The 18,464-nt window shown below is 42.0% G+C and overlaps 1 protein-coding gene across 1 annotated transcript; it reads right to left on the minus strand.

Annotated features, from left to right (window-relative positions):
* Nucleotides 1–229: 229 nt before the first annotated feature.
* On the minus strand, nt 230–18,370 carry LOC107377381 (phospholipid scramblase 1). Its single transcript, XM_015946917.3, has 8 exons — nt 18,205–18,370; nt 17,642–17,729; nt 4,133–4,371; nt 3,886–3,928; nt 3,553–3,773; nt 2,099–2,260; nt 1,666–1,827; nt 230–1,575 (listed from the first exon to the last, which is right to left on the minus strand). Exons 2-8 carry the CDS (start codon nt 17,652–17,654, stop codon nt 1,516–1,518), a joined length of 900 nt encoding a protein of 299 aa, XP_015802403.1. The 5' UTR covers nt 17,655–17,729; nt 18,205–18,370; the 3' UTR covers nt 230–1,515.
* Nucleotides 18,371–18,464: the final 94 nt, after the last annotated feature.

Genomic DNA, 18,464 nt, shown 5'->3' on the forward strand with positions numbered 1-18,464 from the left:
CAAATCTTATCTCACTCTGGAAATGTTCACTCATAAAGGTAAACTGGACCTAAAGTACATTAACGCCTATAAAACTTCCGACTTTGGACTCTGTTTCCGTGAGTTTTCCTGCAAACCCAACAAGTGAAACCAGATGTTGCAGATGTGGGCCGACTCCCTGAATTTTTCCCTGCAGGAGCAAATAAAATTCCAGACAAACAGAACAGACAGAATTGTGACATATTACTGGTTTGTTTTCTGAAATACATCCTTTATTTCTGTAAAAAAAATACAAGACATGAAAAAAAGTAGAAAAAGATGCTCAAGCTTGTGTTAACAGTTTAAAAACACGGGATATGCTTTGGTTCCTTTTCTATAGAGGTGAGATGTCATAAGGCAGTGTGGCAAGTTTAGTAGCTGCATATATTTGAAGAAAAAGCACAGATGGCTGTAAAACCTCACTAAATTTATACAATTTAACAACAAAACCTCAAATAAAAAAATGCATATTTGAAACAAACAACCTGCTTTTTTCAATATAACTTCCTAAATCACATTTAGATCAGTTTAAATGCATTTTTGACAAAGTTACAGCACTTCCTTTAAATTTTAGTCACAGAGGTCACAAAAAAACTTCACCAAAACCTCAACTTCTGCTTCTTTTTTCCTTCGTATTTCCGTTTCTATGAGATTTTTACTCCTGTTAACATTTGACCCGCAGAAACTCGAACTGGCACACAAACACAGGGGCAAGGTGGAAAGCAAAAGAAAGCGAGGTTGCGCTCGGGCAGCGGTGTCCACGGCAACCGCCTAACTACTAAGGAAGCATGTGATTGTTTCTCGTCTCTGCTACTGTTCTGTTTGCTCTGGACACGAGTGGCTTCACAATAAGGCTACGGATTCCACATACGATTCCATTTAACCAGTTTTATCAGCTAAATTACGTAATGGCTTTCCGTAAAACTTTAATGGGAAAAGCAATGAAAGCTCTTAAGTCATGCATAGGCAGATTTATGTGGCATTTTTGTTAATTCTGTTATTTGGCAGGTGAAACATCCTCTGAATGATTTTTGTGAGATCATACTAACATGCTAATTAACATCAAGTACAATGTGAAGCTGCTAAAAACCGTCAGTATTTTGGCAGGTTTTTAACACAAGGCAAATAATTAGGCACACATCTGGAGACTGACACCTTCAAGACAACAGCAGCAACACACTGTCTTCAGGTAACTTCTACTTTGACTCAAACACTTAGTTCATGTATTTTTACATCCACAGTGAGACTGCACTTACACTAGAAAATATCCAAAAAGGTAGAGATGGTAAAAACCTGTAATGACAGAAAGCATGAGGTTGAAATGTTAATGCCACTCTAGCAAAGAATGCACAGGAGAGTAAAAAGCTTGGAGTGATCATCAAAAATAAACAAAAGAAGAGTGCGTTAATCAAAACTAGAATACACTATAAACAAAATCTGGTCCAATCACAATACAAATGGAGAATAACAGGCGTGTTGCTCCTTCTTTTCCAATAGTTATGAAAACACGGAGCTGCGTTGGTTGGCCTCTCCCACTTTCTCAAAGAACATGAAGTCCTGCAGAGCAATAACAATGATGATAATCACCACGGGGCAAACATCAAACATGGTACGAAGGGCCACTGGAGGCCATGTTTGGGAACTTACAATGAGGAAGCAGGCGCCCATGAGCACGGCTTTCATCTTCACGTCCAGGTCCATTGGGAACTGGATGCCGAAGTTGTCCGTGTCGGTGAAGACCTCTTTCAGGAGACCGCTCCACTGCTTGCTGATGCGGCCGATGCTTTGCTCTCCATCTTTCCCCTTCAGCTGTGTTAGAAATGTCAGTTTGTCTCCAATCGCTCTCACTGGCCATTTTATTAGGTACACCTTGTTCTCAGAACTGGTTAAACTCTATTACAGATTCAACAAAGTGGTGGAAAAGTTTCTCTTTTTCATATCCTTCTCTCTAAACCCACTCTGGCCAGATTGACCATTTAGTCACATAAACTCACTAACTTCTCACACGTAGCGACTCGTGCGACTTACTGAAAATGTGTATTCTCTTGTGATTTTTGTCTCAGACCAAATCAGACTTCACCTCAAAGTTGACGTCGCCGCAGCAGTTGCAGGCAAAGCAGGGCCCCTCAAGTTTCATCAACGTCTCCTTGTTTGGCCCCTGGATGGAAAACTTTGGCAGGAAAGGGTGCCAGTCCTGTTTGACAAACCCTACGGTGGTGCCCGGCGGTGCCTGGACCTCCATCTGTGGACCCACATGTTTATATTAGACATTCATTACCCAGCACAAGCAGATATAAATAAAACGCCACGAGGTCGCACGGCTTGTTAGCCGGGACAGCAGGAATGATAATTGAAGCTGTGACTGCTCTATTGTTGAAGCTAATAGCGGGGGTAACGTATCTCACATGGCTCTTAACGGGACTGCAGTGTGTGCACTGGATCAGGGCGGATGGCTCACAATTTGATTAAGCTGGGAGGAGAAACGAAGGTCCCACGGGGGGAAGGCAGAGGGTGGAAGAGTGAAGAGGAGATAAGATGGGACAAAAGAGGCTTTGATGTTGGTAAAAGACAGTCCGAGCAGCAAACAAAGACTTGATTCACCTCAGAGCTTTTGAACTGGGCTTCAGTGGAAAGGTTATCAAAATGTAATATCTCACTGACGGAGATGGGTCCGTTTGGAGCAACACCGAGGAGCTAACAGCTAGTCCGAGCAAGACCAAGATCAGCTGCTGTCGCAACCGAAAGCAGTAATCCAGACTTTCTTCCTTTTCTGAAACATGTCAGCCTACAGATCTAGACAAACCATAGCAGTAGCATTGGCTTTGCTCCGCAGGTCGGTCCAACTATGCTCCAGTGTAGCCTCAGCAGGTCTACCACTGGCCCGACTAAGTGTGGGTTGGGCCAATCACAGCACTATCTATGTTTTTAGTGACACTGGACGGGCTTAGCATCAGATATGTGACAAAGAAAATCTAGAAAGTTGGCGTTGGTTCAGGAACCGTGCTCCTTTGAAACGGCTTTGGCATCAACGTTGGACCATTTAGACCTGGGCTTTTCTTTGAGTCAAGAGCAGAAAGAGGAACTTCTAAAAAGGATGTATTTGCTTCGATGGTACATGGTGGACCGCCCCATTGACTGGTTTCCATCACAATGAATACGGCACGTTGTTCATTGCTCTGATAGGTCCTAGCACTGTCCAATAGCATGCAGACAGTCTGAAACACAACAGTAGAATCCGTCCTACAACTGAACTCGGTCTATGGGTCATGGCCAGACCATATATTTACATATATAGGATGGCTTGCTAACCCCAACCCTAAACCATTATTTATCAACAATCTGCTTTTTTATTCAAATCCACAAGTTATTCAGGTTTTATAAATAGATTTTAAGGCATTTATGAACATCTGCGGTAAGTTCTTGAGGTGTTTTTTTTCTCCAATTGAAGAATGAAAACTGGGCAGGGTCAAACATTACAATACAAGTTCATGATTCATTTATAACCAAACAAACTGGAATAATCATCAGTCAGACCTCTTGCAGACAGCAGGGACACCAGCATGAGACGCATCGGAAAGGCCGGATGAGACGGATGACCTCTCTGTCCGCGTTGTCCTTGATCTTCATGTCAAAGCTGCGCAGAGAGCCGCAGCAGTTCCTGGTGCAGCAGTCGTTCTTCTCTTTTGCCTTGTAGATCTTCTGGCCCAGGCTGTTCTTTATGTCATACTGGTTGTTGGTCTCAAAGCCAATAAAAGCTGGGTGAGGTTGGAATAAACCAGAGTGGCAAGGATGAATGAAGCACCGATAAAGGACAGTATGGATGCAAGTGGTTTTCCGATTATGTGGGAAAGGGGTGAACAAGTTTACCTTCCAGGAGCTCGACTTTTTGATGAATCAGGATCTGATCGATCTAAAACGTGAGAGAAAGATGTCACTTTGTGGTGGAGTAAACCATTCCAGTCATCTGAGAGTCAGCGATAAAAAAGAAAGTATGTTTGCAATGCAAAGCAGCTCATGTCACGTATCAGAGTTAACTATAACCGGAGAGCCGATGAAGCCCTTCCTATAGTGGTTCCTCTAGATGTTTGTGCAGCTCAGATCTAGTCTGACTGACCTGTGTGAGGTATTCAAGTCCTGGCGGGACCCCAGTAGCAACCATAGGCACGGCTGGCGAGATCCCCATTGGTTGGCCTCCATACTCCGGCCCCTGACCTGGTCCCACTGGGCCCGGCTGATACATAACAGGTGGTGGGCCCTGATGGTATTCCATGTTGAAGCCTGGTGGAGGGGCTTGAGCTGGATCTCCAAAGCCCCCTCCTGGATAAGGGGGTCCAGAATAACCACCTGGGTAAGCTGGAGATGAAGGACAGTATTATTTACTCTTAGATTTCACTTCATTTTTCCAGTTTAAATTTAAAATATATGGAATTTAAGGTTTGATTTGTAAATGGAAAAATATACTAAATAACATCTTTGTTGTTTTATATTAGAAACTCTGATGTTTGAATATATCCAAATGTGCCGGATGTCCAAGTCAGCTTTAGCTCATACATGTGATAGGTTTGGTTTCTAAGGGTTATATAACATATGGTACATAATAATGTAGCAAATAAGAGCAAAAGTCCAGGTTTTGGGCCAGACCATCTCTGAAACGTCCCACTATTTTACAACTTTCTGAACTAAATTAGACGAATCTGGGTGTAAATGGATTAGAACTGAGCTCCTTTAGTTTCTGCATTTTGCCCTGGGGTGACTTCTGATTTATCAATCAATCAAATTATAGTGCCTTCCACTGCCATTACTCGAGCCCAAGGTGCTGAACACGACATAAAATAAAAAAGCAGAAGACAATATAAAAGCAGCATGTAAAAACGACTAAAATGATAAAAGAGACAAAAAAGAAGACCATATTACATAAAAGCCAAATGATTAACGTTTTAAGGCCAGCAGTGATGGTGACTGTTTGATAACAAGTGAGAGGTCGTTCCAGAGTGTAGAAGCCAGGACAGAAAAGAGCCGATGGCCTCTAGTCTTGTACCTGGTTCGTAGGACTATTAGTAATTCCTGATCAGTCTAGCGTAGGGAGCGTGAAGTGGCGTGCATTTGCAGTAACCCAGCCAGATGTGGTGGGGCACTACCGTGGAGGGTCCGGAAGACGAACAAGACTTTAAACTTTGCCTGGTAAGCCACAGGGAGCCAGTGTAGTGAGGCCAGCAAAGGTGTAATGTGAGCCGTTTCTGTGCTGCCTGACTCGGCCCAGCATGAAGTGCATTGCAACAATCAAGCCGCGATAAAACAAATGCATGCAGGACAGACTCAAGATGCACTCTTGACAACATCGGCTTGACCTTGGCGAGACGGTGCAAGTGAAAAAAACAGGTTCTCACAACCATGTTGATGTGGCTATCAAATATGAGTTCAGAATCGATCATCAAATCAAATCAAACTTTCATGCATAGGATGCAACACAAAGTGCTTAACAGATTAAAATGAAAAATGACCCACATAACCCACATTCCCTCCCTTTCCCCACACTTAAAACAACTGTGACAGTTTCACCCCCCAATCCACAAACCATTCCCAGGCGCGCACGCATGCACACGCGCACACACACACACACACACACACACACACCACATTAAAAGACCAAAGTAAACACTAGGCTGAGCTCAGATTGGACAGGTAATGAAAGACACGCCATCAAGGGAGCCATCTGCCTCGACAGCAGCAGATCCACAACAGCAGCCAAGACACCAATGCAGGGCGCCCTGGGAGGGAGGGTGGCAACCCCCACCACTACCTGGGCATTACCCTAGGAGCGCCCCAGCCACCGCCACCAACCACCGGTCCCGAGGCAGAGGGCTCCACAGAGCAAACACTGGAAGGATTAAAATACGTGACATGTAAAATAACAAGAGCTAATATGGAAAATATCTAAAATGTATGATGTAAAATATCCAATAAAATGTGATTATACAAATAAAACAACATAAATGTCTAACACAGCAGTAATTTTAATAAATAAATAAGTAAAACAAGCAATGCAATAAATAGTAATCAGTTAAAAGCTAAACTAAAAAGGGTCTTGAGCCTGTTCTTAAAAACACAGCTGACTTCTGGTGTGGTGTCAGAGCATCCCCCCTTTGCTAGTAGGGTGGAATGTAATAAATTCAGTCTTGCTCTCATTAACATGGAGGTAATTTGCTGCAAGCCATAACTTGACCTCCTCCAGACAAGTCAGGAGCTTGGCGATGGAACCTTCCACCTCAGGACACAGGAGACAGAAAAAAAGGCCCCAAAAAGAAATAAATAAATAAATAAATGAGTCATTCATGGTGCAAATGAGGAGGAAAATGGGAACAGGAAGTATTTTTTAAACATGCTGCTTTTATCTAGAAGAGCAATTCCTGGTTTCTTGTCTAAGAACTACATCACTGATGATGGTGGTTGGTCTAATGGGTTCAGAGGGATTATGGAGCATCATTCTGAACCACAGCACTTTAAAAGAAGAGGAAGTGAAGCGCCCATGGATTTGTCCCTAAATACATGTTTACACTAAAAAGCATGAAAACTGTGCAGAAATTAAGCAGATTTTCAACAATAAATGTGCATTGCAGCTCAAGAATATTTAGATTTCAACAACATTTTAATAGCTAATCTCTAAGATTACGTTGTAACTGAACTCCCAGAAGTGAAATAAATCTATACAAGTTATGGTGGTTCTAACTGGACTTTAATTGAGTTCAAATAACCCTCATTTTGTCCATTTAAAAGATGGTCACAAGAAACCTTTGAAAAAAATCATTAGCAATCTCAAAAGGCGATGTTTTTTTTTTAATCATAAACATAAAACTCCAGACATTCAATTAGATCTGATTCTACAAAAAGTATTTTGTATGTTAAATGGTGCATGAATGACATCCGGTGGTCCATTTTGGGTACTGCAACCCATGTATCAAAACAAACAAGTCCACTTAACTGTTGCCAGCTACAGGTCAGCACCAGAACTTTCTAGATGACGAGTCATACACAGTAGGCTGATAAGTGGGAAAATACATTTCACAGTAATATGGAATTGTCAGTAACTGAAAAAGCAGCTTGAGACATTTTTAGACCAGACAATGTTTTTTCTATTTCACCGTTAGCATTGTTAGCTCAATGTTAGCATCTAACCTTGATATTAGAGTGAACCAAAAGGATGCCGTGACTTCATAGGGGGGTACAAGAAAAAAAATACTTCTGGGTCGCTCCTGTTTACTGGCCAACATTCCTGCCACAATGGTGCTTTTTCCCCAACAGGTGTCCAACTACAAATGCCGAACAATTTGAAAGGAGAAAAACTGACAATCCCCCACCCAGCTGAGAAGGAAATCCGTTTCAGTACAAACTCCCTTCCAACATGATTGAGATGTTAGACCGTTTTATGATTATTTCACTGTAAAATTCTTACTCTTTAATTTTATTTAAAGGAAAAAAATTAAAGAACCTAAAACAAGAATTTGCAGGTCAGAGATGTACAAGAGTTGGTGAAAAGTTATCAGTACACCTCTCCTTCCTGTCTGATTGTCTCGGTTTAAGCTCCTGTTTCTTAATGTCAATAGATTTGAAATATTCTGTTGAGGTAATTATTCAGATAAGAGTTCATTAACCTTTCTATGAAGGAACTGATGACTCTAGAATTGCACTTCAAACTAGCATTTACACCAAGCCCCCACAATGCAGGTGAAAAATTGAAGCAATCCCGGAAGTGAAATAAATTGCAGTTCCACCCTCATCCGCTGGGGGCTGGTGTCAGAAGCGGGCAAATCCTCATCGACTCCCATGTTAAAAATACCAATTTCACAGCAGAAATAAACATGTTTACAGCCTGGTACCAAAACATGTTTTCGGTTTAAATGATCTAGTTTACACTCATGACAACTCTGAGGGGGGGTGAATTTTTTTCTCCCTCTTCTGTTTAAGTGTATTAAAAGCCTAAAATTCTGTATAATTAATGAGCATCAGACCCACGTGACCACAGAGCTAGCTCCAGGGAAAGCCTCAGTAGAGCCTCGGTCTGGCCTGGAAACTGTTCCGCGATTTTTGGTCTCTGAAATTAGACCAGTAGTTGTAGCGTTTGTGCGTACTTTTTTGGATATTTTTTGTGCAATTGTTGGACAAAATGACTTGCTGTGGCATTAATTGCACTAATAGAGCGTCCAAGGAGTCTCCACTTCATTTTTTTCGGTAAGTAAAATTATATTTATGTATTTTAGGTCACTGCCGAGCTGAGCTTAGATTTTAACATGTACTGTTTAACCATGAAATTTAAATGTAATAGGGTAAAACTCAGTGCATTTAACATAATGCTGCACTTTAGAAAATGGGTTGAAATATAACATGTTGGTGGAGCTGGGTTCCGACTATCGGCTTGTGGAGCTCTCGGGAGATTTCCACCTGGTTCTCCCCTTCCCGCAGCTCTGCGCATCTCAGATCGCAGCGGCGCTTGTCTGCTGTGCGGCTGCCGGCTTGTGGAGCTCTCGGGAGACCTCTGTGTTCCACCTGGCTTTACCCGGCGTATCTCTGACTCAGAAGCTCTGGTGTTGTGCACAGTTAACTCTGGTTGTAGCTAGGTTGCTACCTCCGGTAGCTTAGCTCCCACCTCCGCATTAGCTTCAGGTTAGCTTGTAGCTAGTTCGACCGGGTGTCGTCAGTTGATCCCAGCCTTACAGCCACACCCTCAGCTCCACCTCTCCTCCCTTTTGTGGAATTGTCTGGGCTTGACGGAACCTGTGACACGGTCAAAATGGCGGGGGTGGGAACCTCCCATTTCTCTGTTATTGGGGTTTATAGCAACCCATTGTCCAATATTTATATGTTGATGATTTACACCAGTGGTGACCACAGGAACATTAGTACACGTCTATTACTCATGTGTGCTTTGCTTTCCTCTCAGAGTTCAACAGAAAGTAAATGATAAATACCCCCCACAACCACTTATTGCTGAGGCAGAAACATAGAACACGAACATCAGAAAAGAGGAAGTCACTATTTTTTATTTTTTTGTTTGATTTACTTTTACATGAAACATAAATTCTCAGTGGTTTCTGGCCTAATCTAGTTTGTTCTTGTGAACTCTGTTGAACACCTCCATCTCTGATATTAAAGCTGTCAAGCTTTCAGTTTTATCTTCAGTAAATATGTTCCTCTGGATATCATCTCACCCCTTATCGAGGCTTGGCATGCATCAGCAGGGTATTTTTTTTTCCCTATGATTTGGCGGTTAGTTTGTTTTTTTAAACAAATTATTTTCTAAACTCCCCTTCACTAAAATTGAATTTAGTTTCCACAAAGCCAACTTTTAATCCCTAGATGTGCGTAAAATGGACACCAGAACACACCAAGTCCATTTCGTAACCCTATATTTATCAGAGATAATCTCTTTGCTCATACCGGCGTAAGTTTAAACACCAAAGTTCAGACGTCAAGTTTGTCTCTCCCTTCTTTATCTGTATTTTCAGACATTTCAAATACATTCGCCCTAACACCAGCAAAGCCACTAAAACCTGCTTTTAGTGAAGAGGGAAAAACTACTATTCAGGTGTTGCTAATCACTTTAAAAGGCGTGTCCCCCTTTTTTTCTTTTTGCCAAATTTTTAAAATCCTTCATCTTTCTAAATGTTTAGGGGTCCCATTTACTTTGAAGGTTGAGTAATATGATTTATATGTTGTTCCAACAATTCATTTTTTATCTAAAACCGTTTTAAACATGAATAACCAGATAATTTCAGTTTAACATGCCAGTCTTTAGACATCAGACCAACTGTTGGCTCTTTGGGCCATAATTCTACACAGTTAATTATTCATATGGATTCAATTTATTGCATTTTGGGGGAAATGTATTTTCTTTCTGAGAAAGAGGGTAAGACTGAAAAAGACCAGGTAGAGACTGTTCTGCTTGCTTTGAGGTCCATTGGTGCAGCACTAAACAACCTAGCTGTGAAACGCCCTTCATCCAAACCAACACACGCTACAGACGTGTCTGATTTTTTGAGGCTGACACCAAATGTTTTAAGACAAAAACCTAAAATGACCATCCTGAATCAGTTGTGTCTTAAACAAAATAATTCACCAAAAATAAAACATTTAAAAGTGACTTTTTTCATCGAACATTTACTAGTTCCCTGTAAAGAAGGTCGCTCTGAGGTGTCCTTTCTACTTTGGGTGAAGACATCCCTTGTTGCTACAAATAGCTTGGTTCAGATGTCCCTGACAGCTCAATCAAACAAGCCTTGACATTTTTACTTTAGCTAGAGTACATTTATGGTATCTATGCATACTCATGGTATATATGGAGTATAGCCCAGTACATTTCTAATTTATTATTATTATTATTTAAAGTACACACGAGTGCGGTCAATTAAACCATTTAATTTTGAGTTTTGATTTATATTGTGCAATGTTGTTATGTTCATGCTAAATAAATGTTTTTATGGTCTTGAAATTGATTTATTGCAGTGCCTTGATCTTACTGAGGTTAGTACACATCGTCGCCATTAATGCTACGGTTTTAATAACTGACATGATCATTTCTTTCACTGTTTCGGTTTTCGGTCTTTGTTTCCTAATTTTCAGTTTTAGATTTCGGCCAAGAATTTTCATTTTAGTGCATCCCAAATGAATACCTTATAAGTCACATTCTGGGGTTAAAAGCTGTGATGTGCCTGAATCAGGATGTACAAGTCAGCTGGAGGGGTAAGTAGCTACCGACTACAGTATCTGGAGACTTACTTCCTGATATTTGGGCATCTCAACTCTGATTGGTAAATAGCAATGTGACTCTACCACTGACTCGGTTAGCTCTGCAAAGTAAATGTTTTATCTCAAATCAAATCAATCAAATCAAAAATACTTTATTAATCCCAGAGGGAAATTAGAGTTTCAGTACACACAATTCAGAGATCAGACATACATGGGCAAGACACATAACAAGAATTGGTGACTGTGGTCATTCGCAACCCTGAGTCACGCTACCTTAATAGAGATAAGAGGGTTACATGAGGATTGGTTCAAGTGGAGGGAAAAAAAAAGGCACTTCAGAAAAAACACCTCAGACAGATATGCAACAGACTTCAGACAACACAACATAAGTGTGCACTAGGTGGGGAGGTGGGTTGGGACTATCCCCACTTCAGTTCCTGCAGCCACGATGAAGCAGCGCATGTCACCTCAGTGTGGACTGGGGGAGGAGCATTGAGGGTTGGAGGGTTGCAGTGACCGTGGACGCTTCAGCGGCCTTCCCGCAGTCCCGCCCAGGCTGGGAAAGGAGACAGAAATGAGTTGCCATAGCGAAGGCACATTCCACATATCTTCTGAGGGGGGAGTTTTCGTTGGAGCCTTGCTGGCTCAAGGACGCCAGATTCCGATTAGAAATTGTTTTGGGGCCAGACAGAGAATTTCCTCTCTGTCTTACAGTTTGTTGGTCCTCAACCTCTCAAAATCCCAATAATGGACGTTGATCTATCCCAATCCGTGCTGATTCGTCCACGCTCTCCTTGATGGCATCCATCTTTTGTGCCAAAGAATGAATCTCCGCCAAAGTCCCAAGCTTACGATTCATCTTGACAATTATTTGAGTCTGAATTCACAGCGCGGTGCAATCCATCTCTGAGCTCGGGGATCAGACCAATATTCCTCGACAGCTCGTTAATTTTCCGGTAAGCCAGGTATCCTCTAAGGCCAATGAGCAGGAAACCTGACACCAGCACCACGAATATCCACACGTCTTCAGAGTCCTCCACAGACAGCTGAGATAGACAAATCAAATTCCATTGTTTCCAGGAGTCCATGATGTGTCCAACTGGGTCTGTGCCGGCGGAACATCCGGGAGCCCCTTCTCCCGTTCTCATAGTTGAAAAAATGTTATCAATCGCGTTGAGAGACCAACTGACGAGATCCATTTAAGTGAATTTCAGTTTCCAGAAAAATGCAGAAGCAGCCGTGCACCCAGCACCCAGAGACAGACAAAGGCCTTGAGGATAAGATATGGAGGAGAGGAGGAAAAAAGCGTCTGCACCCGCCAAGAGCCGGAAGAAGATGCATCTCAAATAGATGTGGGGTGGGTAATAAATCCAAAATTTATCGTTATCAAAATTTCTGACTCTTAGCAAGAAATTTTTCTATGTCAATAAATTTGCTAATAAAAAATTAAAAGATGTGTGAAGGTTGGCAATGTTCGTGTCCCTTTAAAGAGCAAGTCACCCCCTACCAGAGCCTTACTCCACTCCCACTTCCTGTTTGAAAAATGCAACAAATGCTGTTGCCTAGCAGACCGAGAGGGCGGAGCCGCTAATACACACGCACACAGGCTCACAATGACATTGTGACATCATATGGTACCAGCTAATGTTCTCGGGTACCTCTTAGCCAATAGCGATGGCAGATTTAAATTCAAATGTAGTGCAGTTTTTACCTGCCAACGGCACAACACTGACAGTTTTCTGCAGCAAATTTAAATTTTAACTAAAATGCACTAAAGTGCTAAACTATTAACTACACGTGTCTGCAGCACGATTAAACACGCATTTACAGGTGCTGGCCAGTAAATTAGAATATCATCAAAAGGTTGAAAATATTTCAGTAATTCCATTCAAAACGTGAAACTTGTACATTATATTCATGCAGTGCACACAGACCAATGTATTTCCAATGTTCATTACATTTAAATTTGATATTCATAAGTGACAACTAATGAAAACTCCAAATTTGGTATCTCAAAAAATTAGAATATTCTGAAAAGGCTGAATATAGAAGACACCTGCTGCCACTCTAATCAGCTGATTTACTCAAAACACCTGCAAAGGCCTTTAAAAGGTCCCTCAGTCTTGTTTTGAAGGCACCACAATCATGGGGAAGACTTCTGACTTAACAGCTGTCCAAAAGACAATCATTGACACCTTGCACAAGGAGGGCAAGACACAAAAGGTGATTGCTAAAGAAGCTGGCTGTTCGCAGAGCTCTGTGTCCAAGCACATTAACAGACAGGCGAAGGGACGGAAAAAATGTGGTAGAAAAAAGTGTACAAGCTCTAGGGATAACCGCACCCTGCAGAGAATTGTGACGACAAACCCATTCAAAAATGTGGGGGAGATCCACAAAGAGTGGACTGCAGCTGGAGTCAGCGCTTCAAGAACCACCACGAGGAGACTCATGAAAGACATGGGATTCAGGTGTCGCATTCCGTGTGTCAAGCCACTCTTGAACAAGAAACAGCGCAAGAAGCGTCTCGCCTGGGCCAAGGACAAAAAGGACTGGACTGATGCTGAGTGGTCCAAAGTTATGTTTTCTGATGAAAGCAAGTTCTGCATTTCCTTTGGAAATCAAGGACCCAGAGTCTGGAGGAAGAGCGGAGAAGCACAGAATCCACGTTGCATGAGGTCCAGTGTAAAGTTTCCACCGTCAGTGATGGTGTGGGGTGCCATGTCATCTGCCGGTGTTGGCCCACTCTGTTTCCTGAGGTCCAGGGTCAATGCAGCCGTCTACCAGGAAGTTTTAGAGCACTTCATGCTTCCTGCTGCTGACCAACTTTATGGGGATGCAGACTTCACCTTTCAACAGGACTTGGCACCTGCACACAGTGCCAAAACCACCAGCACCTGGTTCAAGGACCATGGTATCCCTGTCCTTGATTGGCCAGCAAACTCGCCTGACCTTAACCCCATAGAAAATCTATGGGGTATTGTGAAGCGGAGGATGCAATACGCTAGACCCAACAATGCAGAGGAGCTGAAGACGACTATCAGAGCAACCTGGGCTCTCATAACACCTGAGCAGTGCCACAGACTGATCGAGTCCATGCCACGCCGCATTACTGCAGTTATTGAGGCAAAAGGAGCCCCGACTAAGTATTGAGTGCTATACATGCACATTCTTTTCATGTTCATTCTTTTCAGTTGGCCAACATTAGAGAAACAAACATTTTTTCATTGGCCTTTAGAATATTCTAATTTTCTGAGATACCAGATTTGATGTTTTCATTGGTTGTCACCTATAAATATCAAAATTAAACGTAATAAACATCGGAAATACATTGGTCTGTGTGCATTGCATGAATATAATGTACAAGTTTCACGTTTTGAATGGAATTACTGAAATATTTTCAACCTTTTGATGATATTCTAATTTACTGGCCAGCACCTGTATATAGTTTATCAGAAAAAAAGTTGATTGGGGGTGACTTGCTCTTTAAGAAGCAGTACCATCTTGAGTCACGTAAAAATGTGACTCAACTTAATACGTGACAGACCCATCTATTGGACAACTTTTGCTTCTGCACATGCCTGTAGTTATCGTCAATTTATCGTTATCGAGGTGAAATCCTCCATATATCGTGATATTGAGTTTGGGCTGTATCGCCCAGCCCTAGATAGATGGCTAGATAGATGTGCAGTGTTTCCCGTACATAGGCGTAGCCGTGTTGGCCCGCCACGGCTGAAATCCCAGCGCCACGCCTACAAGTTCCCAAGTTTTGATTTTTTTTTGCGTCGTTTCCCAAAGAAGCAGCGGGAACTACGCTGTTGTTGCTTGTGATCACAGCCGGCAGGCAGCAAGGAGGAGGAGGCAGGGCAGGGTGGTTACAGCTAGGGATGAGCGTACGGATAAAGCATTTTTGACGAATACGAGAATGAAACGAGTAAAACTCGTAAATATCTGTAATCGTGCTGAAGGAAAATCCTCATTGGGTAACTGACTGTCTTCACTCTCTGTGATTGGCCAGTCACAAACAGCGCCTGCCCCTCCCTACACACAAAACTGCAGCATCCACACACACACACACACACACACACACACACACACACACACACACACACACACACACACACACACACACACACACACACACACACACACACACACACACACCTCTGTGCTTGCTTCACTGTCTCTCACGTTTCTTCAGAGCTCCCTAGGTTTTCTTCAGATCGCCTCTTTTTCGGTTGAATATTTAAAGTTACTTTTGTCGTAACGTACGTGGTGCATTTGACAAGACAGAGCTGAAAGCGGCTCGTGCATGCGTCGGTCACTGCCTCCGCTCGGGTTTTTTGTTTTGTTTTAACTCTCTCTCCCTCCCCCTCTCTCTCTCTCTCTCACACACACCTCAATCAACATTGTTTTGTTTAACTGTGTGTGGGAAAATGCCAACAACGTTAGGAAAAAATAAGTAATCAAATTTAAATAAAATGGTTCTAATATTTCATATTTCCTAGTTCCTACTGCATGAGTTCAGATGCATTAATTCATGCACTTAAATATTAATGTTCTGATTTTACTGAAAAACTTGTTCTGTAATAGTTCCTTTACTGTTGTGATCAAACATATTTAATCTCAGTTCTGAGGCTGCTCTGTTAATAGTTTATAAATAAACAATACACATAGCAACTTCTGATCAATCCATATCAATTTCAGATGTAAAATAATATATTGATGTAAACCACACCCACTAGTTTCCAAATAATAAATAAGAGGTGCATTCATCTGTGTATCTCCTTTGATCCACATTAGTGATATTTTCAGCACCAGAACAACGAAGCAAAGAAACACATTCCTGAGTTTATGTTAGTAATTTTATTTATTAGGTGCATCTGACCTGTTCTATTTTTCTCTGAAATGAGATCAAATCAGTGCTTCTATGGGTTGTCTCCTCTCTGCACTAGAAACATGTACTTTATTATAATGTTCACTGTAATGCATCTTGATGTTCTTAACAATAAATTAAATCAAAGATATTGGTCAATAATGCCAAATATGTAAATTTGTGTTTCAGTCATTTTTTATACTGGCTTAAAAATACTTCATTAAGTCTACTAAGCAGGGGTGTAGAACGTGTTTAATAGGGCCAGCCCAGTAATGATCCTGGACCAAAATAAAGGGGGCAGAAAGTCAAATAAAGGGGGGCAGAAGGAGATGTTTTTCCAGACGCCAAGAAAAATTAGATGCCAAATCCACCCTGCAAAGTGTGTCACTGAGAGTGTAAAAAAAAACTTTTTTTTGTGCAAATATTGGTGTATTCACCTTTAATTCTAGTTATTAAAATGCAGCAGTTGCTGGATTGGTGCAGTTCAAAGTGGAGTGCATCAAATAACATAACCACTCAAACTGCTGCAGCTGGGTACAAGTGTGGACTGAACAGGTGGAAACAACTGGAAAATGCTTGTATTCTGAGGGTAATAGCTTGCCACAAACTGAAAAAAGAACTATATGAACTAGTTCACTTTTGAAACGTGAACTTAGCTCAAGAAATGTAATTATGAGCAACAAGCTGAACTAGTTTGTTTTAAAAATGTATGAACTGAACTTTGAACTAGTTTATATTGAAAACAAACTTTCCCAATACTGCAGACTGTAATGGTGGAGTTGAAGTTAGGACCGAGCTTTGAAGCTAAAATATCCCATTTAAAGAGGATGCCATGTTTACGTAACTGTTAAGTAAACACGCCATGTTAAGTCGTAGCAGAATCTTTAGAGCTGTCCCACCTACTCTTAACAATGGTGGTGTTTTCTTAAAGGACTCATTCACTGACGACACTGTGTACTGGTTCTTCTTGAAAGACTGAGTTGCATGTGCATGCCACATGTGAAAAATGTCTTCAACCCCATCACCTGCATAAAGCCGGGTGTACACTGTATGACTTTTTCACTTTTTTGAGCCAGAAGTCCATGCAAGCTCCCGATTGCTGATCGGTAACTGGTCATGTGGTGTTAATCGCCTCTCGCAACCCCCTGAATACTACACCACGCTCAGCGCAAAACTCGCCCCGATATTGTGGATTCTCGCACGAGGGGAAAATCGGCTCATAAAAGTGAAAAAGTTGCAGTGTACGCCCGGCTTTAGCGGCCAGGCTAGTTGAAGCTAACTGTTGGCATTGCTGCGGACCAATCAGGGGGTGAGATGTTTGAATATTAATGAGTAAGACTGGTAATCCTATCGACCCACTTCTGACAAACGTCTACCCCATGAAACAGGAGCGCTAATGCTTTTTTTCCAACAGAAATACACTCACAAGGCATTCGTTCAGGTTCATACTGGAGACCACAGCACATAAAATAAATAAAAAGTGAATTACACCTATTAACAAATTAGACAAACTAATATTTTAACATGCAGTAGCAGATTATGCAAATGAACAGGAGTCAGCACTTGCTTTAAGGAAAACTAGGAAGAATATTAGGATTTGTATCCGTCTCTGAGCAACGCTAACCTCAGTGGAAAAAGGTTTAAAAAAAACTACTTTAAAGCCGACTTAAGCAACTCCTTTCACATTTGAAACCTCCTGCAGGGAGGAGTCTCCAGAAAGCCTACATGTCACCAAGCCAGCATTCCAGGAATATGTTTCAAATTACACCATCTCTATCGGACAAAGGCCATTGGAGGAAACCTGTGGGCAGGACAAGGAGCTGATTCATTACTCCACCCTACAGGAAGCTCACCTTGGGCATGATGGAAAAAAAAATATGCAAGTAATCTAGTCATGTCACAATAGCTCCGAGACGTCATTATGACGTAAATGGTGAAGAAAAAGTGTTAAAGGTATTTTTTTAATGACTCAAAGTTCTTCCCTGGAAATGTGTGCTTGACAGGACTTACCCGGGGCAGACATGTTGATTTGGCTGAAACTGGAGAGAAAGAACTTAGGTCACACTTCCTGGATCACTCCCTAATGTTCACTGGGAATCTGAGGGGGAGGAAAGAAAAAGGAAAAGTCAGATGGAGAGAAGAGGGGGGATGATGTGGGATTGGGAGGTACAGAAACTAAACAGGAGCTCTAATCACCCTCATATATCCGGCTATCACACAGCAGTGTCAGCTTTATAGGTTTACAACCACTAATGGCCGTTCTTTACCTTTGCACACGGTCAACAATTAAACTAAATAAGACATTTGGTCTTCGTGCAGCATGTATGAGCTGCAATGGAATTATAAGTGGGCGTGTCTAGCTTTAGCAGACACGGCACTGGTCTTTAGTCACTTCTCTGGATAATTCATCATAAAAACGTTCAATTCAACTTGAGCAAAGCCTGAAAATCAGAGAAGAGTAACACCCTCCACCTGCTTCTCTGTTACTGCTTCCATCCAGTGAATGCCAGGAAAAAAACATCCAATCGTTACTTTACTATCTGATTAAACCGTTAAAACCACTAGTGGCTCACCTGCTGCAGCCCCTCCGGCAAACACCGAGAAACTGGACAGATTTTCGAAGCCAAAGTGGCGTCCGTCTGTGCTCTCCCCTGCCTGTTTACCGTTGCCGTGCTCTCCCCTCTCTGCCTCCTCCCTTCTCCTTTTCTTCATATCTCCTCCCATTTCCGTCTAGAAATCATAATCACTCTCCCATGTAAGGCTGCGTCGCGTGCAGAGAGAGCGACTGCCTTCATTTTACACGGCGCACGCCTTCACAGCTTTACGGTAATTA

Source organism: Nothobranchius furzeri, chromosome 2, assembly GCF_043380555.1.
Source record: "Nothobranchius furzeri strain GRZ-AD chromosome 2, NfurGRZ-RIMD1, whole genome shotgun sequence".
Taxonomy (NCBI): Eukaryota; Metazoa; Chordata; class Actinopteri; order Cyprinodontiformes; family Nothobranchiidae; genus Nothobranchius; species Nothobranchius furzeri.